General features: G+C 44.3%; 1 protein-coding gene across 6 annotated transcripts in view; it reads right to left on the bottom strand.

Annotated features, from left to right (window-relative positions):
- Positions 1–291: 291 nt before the first annotated feature.
- The window catches only part of slc4a2b (solute carrier family 4 member 2b), a 45,799-nt gene continuing 35,947 nt past the window's right edge, over positions 292–10,143 (bottom strand). For all 6 annotated transcript variants that reach the window (XM_034214046.1, XM_034214044.1, XM_034214047.1 and 3 more), the window contains 7 exons: positions 9,646–9,873; positions 4,955–5,044; positions 4,702–4,868; positions 3,506–3,759; positions 3,232–3,401; positions 2,935–3,108; positions 292–2,310 (listed from right to left, as the gene is read on the bottom strand). In XM_034214046.1, coding sequence (XP_034069937.1) covers positions 2,230–2,310; positions 2,935–3,108; positions 3,232–3,401; positions 3,506–3,759; positions 4,702–4,868; positions 4,955–5,044; positions 9,646–9,873 — 1,164 coding nt within the window. In that variant the 3' untranslated portion in view covers positions 292–2,229. The remainder of the gene's footprint in view (positions 2,311–2,934; positions 3,109–3,231; positions 3,402–3,505; positions 3,760–4,701; positions 4,869–4,954; positions 5,045–9,645; positions 9,874–10,143) is intronic.

Below are 10,143 nucleotides of genomic sequence, written 5' to 3'. Positions count from 1 at the left end.
TACTTATTTTTTAAGCTTCAACCGTCTGTATTTGATAGTGTCGATTCACACACATGATTATTTTTGTATGGTGACCCTGAAAGATCAATGCACTGCAAAACACATGCAAATAGACCAAACAAAGTGAAGAAAACACTTTCACCCATCTCACAACACGTGCAGCACTTGGGGAAAAGAAGCACGGAAAAAACTGAATAACACCATTTTCTGTATTCTATTTTGTTTTGACCATTTGCATGTGTTTTTCTGACATACTGAACATAGAAAACACAACAGAAACAACAGCCAGGATAAATAGAAAATATGTTTTATTTGTCATCAATATTTTAACCATGAATGTACAACAGAAATTCAGCAATAGCCTCTGGGACTTGATATTGCTTTTGAAATGGAACACCACATCGTATCAGCATTTCACGACTTCCACAGAAACTTTGGCATACACAGACCAACTTCACTCAATCCACAGACACAGTAAGCAAAAATAAAACCGACACTGCCTAGTTCTCATTAACCCTTCAGTGTTAACCCTTCAGGCCATGATGCAGCCAAATGGGAGTTTGAATTTTTTTTAAAAAGAAGAAAACTGTTAAATGTGACAAATAAACCTTCAAAAGCAGCAATAATGTGTCATTGTGCAACGGATAAATAATGGAGAGATGTTTGATTTATGAGCGTCTCAAAGTGCAAACTAATGTAACATGTGTGTCGTCCTTACAAAAGGAACAGACACTTGTATCTGATCACTTCATGGTCCCTCAGGCACTTGAGATTTTGCACCTTTGTGACACCAAACAGGCAGAAGTTCACGACAGTCAGACTGAGATGGGACAGTAGTGTCTGAAATACACACTCGAGAGCAACAGAGGACTGAACATTTAAGTTATTTGACACAGTCAAAGCTTTAACCAATCCATGTCACACTGATACAACATGACATAAAACAAAAAAAGACATATATATTTATATTTTTAAAAGCCTTCCCTCTCAGTAATGCATGGATATTGAGATTGTCTACACAGCTTGGGTTGAAATTTGGTCGACCGAGTTAATTTGAATGTAAATGAAATGTTGAAAAAATGCGTTTATGCCAAAAGAAATAGCACAATTGTGAGAAAATAAGGAATGTTACACTATGACATGTGGTTAAGTTAGGCTGAAACTGTGAGATGGCTGGACTGCAGCTTATTGTTCTGATCACAAAACTATTTACACAAGACATTTGGACAAAGAAACCAATAAATTACAGTGATTCCTAAAAACACCCGAAGTGAAAACAAATTCTATTAATTCATTAGTGCCCTTAACCTGTGCGTAGAGACATTTAGAGTATATTTATTATGCCACTGTGTTAGTTTGATGTTATTATCACATGATTTCATGTCATTAGTGGAAAGAGAAACTATTTCTTTCCTTCATCATCACCTCCCTCTGCTGGTACTCTTACCTCACTGCAGGTCCATTCAATCCTAACTGTCATCTAAACTGCTGCTTTTGAGTAATTTTTTTGAGTGATTGTGGAAGAAGGACAGGCTTCAAATCAATCACATATAGTTGTTTAGGAAGAAAACTAAAGCAACATAGATATTTAAAGGATTCAAGAGGATGTGGAGATACAAGTGATTACATAGAATACAGTCATTGTTCAGATTTGGTTTTTTTAAAAGTGCTACGAGCTTCAGGAGGCGAGTAAAGTGATAAACTGTCTGAAATGAGACAGAATGAGGAAAAGATAACTCTCAGTATACCTTTTTATTTCCTTCATAAGGCGCTTGGTGAGCATAAAACATGAAAAAAAGCGACAAACTTGAATAGCGATGACTCAACGTGTTAATATAAAATAACGTATCCCATATATCCTCCACATATTCAATGTGAATCAGAGAAACCTTTCAGGGCTAACATTAATCAGTCTTGTAAATCTATCTACTGTAATAGCATATCATTTGAGCTCGAGATAATTCAATTTAGAATCTCTTGTCCCCTGAAATATATATATAAAAGTATAGTATGAGTGAACACACGTTGATTTTTTGATCTCCTCAGTTGACTTTCAATTAGTGCCGTTAACCAGCAGAAAATCCCCAACAATCTGATAAAAAAAACTACTTAAATAGTTAAAGTTGAAGCAAGTCGTCAGACATACTGAATGTTCAAAAGTCTTAGTGATGATGAAGAGGGTGCACAGTGATGAGTGTTTCAAGTGTTGATACCAGGCCTTGCTGCGGGTTACACAGGCATGTGCATCTCCGAGTACTCATCGTGACAGTCGCGCTCGTCAAACTTGGGCTCTGCGTCATCGGCGTCCAGCTGGAAGAGACACATTATATTTAAAAAACACATTTTAATGCAGAACTGTTCTTAAATATTACACTCGCTAGGAGGCATGAATATAGAAGGTCTTGGAGTAATTTGTAATGAAGTCAAGTCAACTTTCTGAACCTTTCTAAAGTCGACTGAAGACATTTCCTAGAAAGCCTCAGGACATGAAAAGATGACAAAGTAAAAAGAGCATTTTACTTTTTAAGTTGTGAAATGTTTCAGTGTTTTTGTTGTTTTTGGTACACTTTTGTATAATTGCATTCAAAAGCAGTGCAAAAAACTAAATTAAATCATTGTTCTTACTGTGAGGAACTTGTGTGGTTAACCAATATGAGATGTTAAACATATACAAGTATGATGTAAAAAGACAGCTTACAAAAAAAGATACATTTAGAAATCCAACCCTGCAGCAAGACATGCACATTTCACAACAATTACAAATGAAATTGATATATAAAAAAAAAGAAGACAAATAAAGTGAATGAATAAATAACTTATTCCTGCTTTCAATGAATCTTTGTAACTAAATGATTCAGGAGTTTGCAGGTGCTACAGGTGAGGTTGGGATAATGGTGTATTAATAATCATATTGCCCTCCTGTGGTCAACTTACACATGCGATCTCTCTGCTGGTGAAGATGCGGCGCAGCACGAACATCTTCACAGGGATGGTGAGGATGAGGACGAAGGGGAAGGCCAGGGACGCCTGGGTGGACATGACAGCCCACAGAGCCGCCAAACACACCACCTGGATGCAGGTGAACAGATGCATGCGCAGCGTACGCACCTGGAGGAAACAGAGAACATCGATAAACCTCTCACCAGACTGGCACAATTATTGTCGGTTGTTGTAAATGTATGTTGAATAAGAACTAAATAAGCCTGAATAAGAGCTAAAGCGCGTTCTTACCTTGCGGACGTAGGTGTGGTCCGGGTGATACTTTGGTGGCATGAGCAGCAGCATCATCCGCTCTGTAAGCTGGATCCCATTAAGGGACATCACCCCCATGTAGAGGAAGATCCCAAACAGCACCGCCAGGGGGATCTGACGCAGCAGGTCCCCGATCACAATAGACATACCTGTGGGAGGAAGTAACGGGAGATAACTTGCTAGACCTTTTCCTCCATTTCCAAATAGAAATAGAAACTGTTTTTAATTGGAGAGAATGAGATGTCACACTCACCAACCATGATGGCCACCAGGAGCCCTGTGACCCTCTGCTCCTTCACCTCCTGGATACGCGGCTTGTCTCCGGGGGCGACGGCCTTGCTCATGACAGTGAGGGCGTTGACGTGGGTCACCGAGCGGACAGTGGCTGCAGCCATCCATGGCAGGCCGAACAGAGCCGAGCTGCCGCCCAGCACCACGATCAGCAGCAGGTCCAGATGGAAGCCAGAACCCTTCACCAGCATGCGCTCCTTCTTACTCACGATCAGACTGCAGGGAGTGTGGGGGGTGGGGGGGGGGAGAGTAAGGTTGAAATGAGAATGTACTCATAGCACACAGCTGCATCCATTGATTTTACTGTCAGAGCATGTGAGTTCTTTGTGATACATGCCTTCTAATCATCCTTCTTTTTATACATTGTACATATGAAATTCATAGATTCAAAAATTCTCATCCAGAGTGATACTGATAAAACCAAATACCAATGTTGATGATTTTCTCGACATGTACTGTATTTAATGCTTCAATATTAGAGGAGGGTGACTTGGTGCTGTGGTGTGTATATTATGGGGCGTGTGGTGCAGTGGATAGTACATTGGTGTTCGGATCAGGGGGGACACAGATTCAAACCCCACTGCAGTCAGAATGTCGTTGTGTCCCTTAGACACTTCACCCAAAATTGCTCCTGTGGGGATTGCCCACAGTATTGAGTATGTAAGTTGCTTTGGATAAAAGCGTCTAACAAGTGACATGTAATGTAATGTAATGTATAAGGCATATCTTCAATATAAAATGTATTTAGTTAGAAACTTGAAGACTCGGAAAGTTAGAGCAATGTTTACTGAGGCAACTGAATGTAACAGTTGTAATAAGGTATCAACAGTTTAATAAAGAATCCTTAAATTATATTAAATACATCTTATAACTCTAATAATAATAAATACATTTATTATTATTATTATTATTATTATTATTATAACGTGTGATTCCTGCACTTCATACTCCCTTTTTATGTAGGAAAGGTCCTATAAATAAAGTATATTTATATCACTGTTTTCTAATAATCTGGTAATTGCAACAATATTATATATGAGACTATCAAATCTTAATATGAAATCCTGTTCAAAACAAACAGACTCTTAAGATGTATTTATGGGACACAAGGATGTGATAACTGACTGATAATCCACCTTGATGGGACTTGTAACTCACGTAGTGATCTGAGTCTCCATGAAGATGAGGATGAAGACGAGCAGAGCGGGCAGACAGCAGGCGAACATCATCCAGATGGGGAATTCCCCGTTGGACCCCAGAGGGCTGATGATCCAGCCACGCTTCGAGGGGCTGGTCACAGAGAAACCATTGGGAACGCTCAGTTTCTGGAATGAGTGGGACAAATTATTGTCTGGGTTGAGAATCTTTATCAGCCAAAGGTCAAGCATTTACATTAGATATTAGTTCTTACCTGTGTGTATGTGTCGTTTATACTGTAATCCACAAGGACCATGATTAGGATGGCAATTGGGACGCCAAAATCTCCAATCATCCTGCGCAACTGAAACCCACAAAATGTGGTAATATGAGCACTGGCAACTGGCAGCTTCTTATATCATACCACACATATATTTTTATATAACAATCATAATCAAAACATTTGTAACAGTGTGTGATTTTTCAATGACAACTTCAACAAAAATACACAAATTAGACATTGGAAGTTTGGACATAAATCTGAAAGCAATAGTTAAAAAAAACAGAAGGAAATGGTGCGATATGATCTATAAAAGCTAAGAGGTGAGACTGTTTTGTCAAATGATGTTCCCACAACATAAACAAGTTTTGAAGAAAATATCAAAAATGAAACCACCCTCATGTTTCTCTGTCAGATATAACGAGGGGTTACGTATGGTAACCCTTGTTATATAAACACAGGCGGAGCCCTCTACTGGACTCTAAGGGTACTCCCCTTGATCCTATCATGCAAGCATTCTTTCACTGAGACTTGCTAGATGTAGCCAGCCCCTGGGCGGGCCTAACTGAATGCGCGCGCATCTCACCGCATAACGCAGGCGTGCGTTGAAGCTTGCCGGCGGGCGTGTCTGAAACTCGACCAACAACCAATCACATGAATCTCCCGCCCCGGACACACGGTTTGATTGGCTAGAGCTTGTACTGGCATATGATTTGATTGGCTGACGCTTCTGTCGAAGATTCAAAAGTTGAACATTGCTCAACTTTTGAAGCGAGCAACGCGAGCAAAGGGAAGCAACGCTCCCACAATGCAGTTCGGCAAAGTGTGACTTCACCCCATTCAAAGTGAATGGGCAGAAGCGTTGAAGCTTCAACGCACACCGCCGTGTGGACGGGCCGTAAGAGGAGGCCTCGCCTCCTCACTGCCATCCTTTACTTCTCTTCAGCAAGCAGCATAGGACAGATGGGGCCCCAGAGGTAGAGGGCTCCGCCTGTGTTTATAAAACTAGGGTTACCATACGTAACCCCTCGTTATATCTCTCACAGGCTCCGATGTATACACGCGCTGTCGTCCCACAACAACACTGTTCCATCTCACTGTTTCTGACCCGCTTTCTGGTTAGCAGCTGCTGCGCCTCACTCACCTCTCCCTCGGTCGTAACCGTGGAGAGAAAAGAGGCTACGGCTGACAGAGCACACCCTGACGCGCTTACCCCGCAGAGGTGTGCTATAACGTGGAGGACTCCCCCCTCCTGCCCCAAAGCAGGGGAAAAAGAGTCCTCCAGCCCCTATGGGCCCATGTGCGCGTCACGTCGCCCGGGGCCGGGGGCCCGGGGAAAAACGTAAGCGCATTACGTCCGGGGAGGGGGTCAGATTCCCACTGACCCACAGCCCCCCTCCCTCCTCACCAGTCATGCGTTGCCCCAGCAAGCACAGACGATGAAAAGGAGCCAGACATGTCCAAGAGATAAAACTTTATGAAGGGGCCTGGCGTTGACCAAGATGGCGTTGATGGCGTGACCTGGCGTTGACGTGCATATGTCCTCCACACTCACGCCGTTAAATAAGGCTGTTGACACAGCCATAGCTTGTGTAGAGTGTGCACGGACCCCCGTGGGGAAGACTCTCCCCGCCTGTCCGTAGGCATGTTCAATGCACTCGCAGAGCCAGCCTGCCAGGCGTTTCTTGGACAGAGCTTTTCCCTACCCCACCCCCGAAGCACACAAACAGCTGTTCCGTGTGTCTAAGGCAGTGGTTCTCAAAGTGTGGGGCGCGCCCCCCCTGGGGGGCGCAGAGGCATGCCAGGGGGGGCGCGAAAGACCAGGAGGAAAAATGGTTATATAAAAAAAAAAAAGATTACAAAAAATAAAAAAATAAAAATAAAAATAAAAAAAAAATCATAATTTGAAAAATTATTGATTCGAAAATAATATGATACAGTACAGTACTATTACGTCCGGGTCTCTGTGTGTGTGGAACGAGCCATTTTGTGTGTGCGCGAGAGAGAGAGAGAGCGCACCGGTACCGGAGATCGTTGTTCTTAGCTTCTGGTGCTAGCGAGCTACGCTAACGGATATAAGGAATTTTTTCAACAACAAAGTGGAGGAGAGTCCTCTCCTGTCAGACTGAGAGGCTCAGTGAACTAAAGGACTCTTTCATTGTTATCTCAGTGGGTCTCAAACGTTTTGGTCACCATTAATGTAAACAATTATTTCCGAGGCACACATTTATATGATCATTATAGTTATACAAAAATAAGAGAATAAATGAAAAACAGGTATGAAATAATATATGACATTAAAAAAAGAATAAAGTTTAAAAGGGTGATTTGTAAAATATCCATAAAGAAAAAGTAAATCTGTTTACAGTTCCGTTTCATCTGGGTGTTGAGAGGTATCCATAGATCTCTTCATTTTGCTCTCAATGTGTCCACACACCACCTATAAAAATAGCACTTTACCCCTGCTTACACCTATATGCCGTGAGCTGATTATCGAGCCTTCGTTGTAACAGTTGCGGGAACACTGTGTATGTGTGTGGAGAGTGTTGCAGTAGAAAATTCCACTGTAGCGACCGGTACATTAATGGGAAACCCTAAATGTTTGAGCACCCTCTATGAAACGTCAAGCTACCCCACAGCACCCCCAAAAGAAGTCTCTGGCGCCGCCACTGAGCCTGACTATGTGTGTTGGGGGGGCCCGACTTTTTTTTTTTTCTCCAAAGGGGGGGCCTGACAGAAAAAGTTTGAGAACCACTGGTCTAAGGCCAGCCGTGCGCTCCACATAATATGCCAGCGCACGCACCGGGCAGAGGAGGTGTAATTTAGCCTCCCTCGCCCCACTATGGGGTGGAAGATTAAAGCCCCCCAACTGAATAGCCCTCGACCTGAACGCACTCCTTAGGCTCTTGGACACGAAGGAGGGGTTCGGTCTGAGTGTTGCCCCGCTCTGGTCACCCCGGATCATTAAACAACTCGGGTGCACCGATTAAGCGGTTAATTCAGACACTCTTTTGGCTGACGTTAAGGCAAGTAACAATGCTGTCTTCCACGACAGTGCATTCAGGGAGGAGAGCTCCAGAGGCTCAAATGGCCCTGAGACCAGAGCCTCGAGCACCAGCGGCAGGTCCCACTGCGGGGCGGCGGTGCGCACAACAGGAGCGCAGCCTCCTGACCCCCCGCAAAACCCGCGACATTAGCGGCTGAGAAAAGGCTGACCTGACGCTAAATCCCTCATGGCAGGACGAGATGGCTGCTGCATACACTTTCACTGTGGAATGAGCAAGCCCTCTGTCCACCAATAACTGTAAGTACGACAAAATAGATCCCAATTCACAAGATAGGGGCTCTATTTTCCGCTCCTCACACCATCGCAGGAATCCCAGCCACTTCGGCCTGTAACAGGCTGTGGTGGATCCCGCTCTAGCTGCCTGGATAGACTGAATAACACTATCAGACAATCCACCCTGCCTTAGCCTGTCCCTCTCAGGAGCCAAGCCTGGAGAGGTTGGCCCAGAGTGGGTAACGCCCCGATTGCACCTGACTCCTGAGAGATCGCCCCGGGAGCGCCCAGGGCTGGCCCACCTTCATCTGTGTCATCTCTGAGTACCACGGCGCCCCCCACGCGATCTGGCGCTACCAGGATGATTGACAGACGTTCTCGCCTCACTCTTCCCCAGGAGTGGGAGAATGAGACGCAACTGTGGAAAGGCATAAAGCAGCTTCTTTGGCCATGGCTCGTGTGCAAATGCATCCACCCCCAAGGGCGGGTCGTCTTTCAGAGCCATGGAGAACCACAGGGCGCAGTGGGTGTTGCGCCGGCTGGCGAACAGATCCACCTCTGCTGTCCCGAACCGGGCCCAGATCCGCTTCACCACCTCCGGGTGAAGCGCCCACTCGCCTGGCAGGGGTCCGCCCCTCGACATGAGGTCGGCCTCCCTGTTTTCCAGACCCGGAATGTGGAGGGCATCTTGGCCGGAGAATTTCCCTCTCTCTGCCGGGACGCTTCCTCCCGCCGCCAGTCAACTCCTGGAAGACGGAGCTCCCCACCCAGTACCCCGGAGCCGGAGCGGGGGCCGGAGCAGGGGCCGGAGCTGGGGCCGGAGCAGGGGCCGGAGCAGGGGCCGGAGCTGGGGCCGGAGCGTGGGCCAGTGAAAGAATGCTTGCATGATAGGATCGAGGGGAGTACCCTTAGAGTCCAGTAGAGGGTGGAGCCTCTTTCAGCATCCCTGTAACTTAGCTTAGCATAAAGACTGGAAACAAAAGGAAACTGCTAGCACCTCTGAAGCTGTTATATTTAGAGACGGTAGGATATCTTGTGTGTGCCTCGCTGAGTATTTCGCAAGATTAATCCTTGTAATATTAAAATAATAGAAAGAAAATTCAACATGGCAAACCCATGCATAATCATGTGATACAACCCAAAGCTCCAGAACAGCTTGAATGGACCTTTTGGTAACATTTTAACAACTAGAGCATTTTAAATTGGCTCAAATTATTCTTAATTGAAAATATTTCATTGTATAGGATGACTATTCTGACTCTAAACAGGTTTTAATGCAATAATTGACTTCACGGATTGTGAAAACATATATGGATCCTTGATATATGATGATAAGAGGTTTAAGGAAGGTTAAATATGTCAGTTAATGCTGCAGGACAGTTTTAAAATGAAGTAAGCTCCTCACCCTGCCAGGGAAAAAGGCACTGTTCTTGAACTTTCTCAGGTAGAAGGCGATGAAGAATGTTCCGGCCATGAGGACCAGAGAGAGCAGCGCAGTGTTGGGTTCCCCTCGGACTCCCACTGTCATCGGCAGCGTGCTGTTGCCCTGGACGACTGTGATATTTTCTACCATTGAGTTCCATTCTGTGCCGTTGTTCAGGGAGCAACGTTTAAGGGGGTGCTCTTTGAAAATCTGTCAGAAAGCACAGAGGATTATAATTAAAGCACAACATTTTACAACAGAACACACACAAATATAATCGTCTATCTCTTTTTAAAAAGGTAACAACACTTTGTGGAAAATTGGATTATCCAAGATGCCTTTCATGTCTGTGCCATAAACTCTAAAATAGCAAACCTTCGAAAATCATAAGCCGGGATAATAGTCAAAGTCTTAATCCATTTAACTTTCAGGGACAATCAATCACAAAAGCTTTCAGATGCCTTTGTTAGAACAACATAC

The sequence above is a fragment of the Gymnodraco acuticeps genome, unplaced genomic scaffold, assembly GCF_902827175.1.
Source record: "Gymnodraco acuticeps unplaced genomic scaffold, fGymAcu1.1, whole genome shotgun sequence".
Taxonomy (NCBI): Eukaryota; Metazoa; Chordata; class Actinopteri; order Perciformes; family Bathydraconidae; genus Gymnodraco; species Gymnodraco acuticeps.
This window is presented reverse-complemented; position numbering and strand designations above follow the sequence as displayed.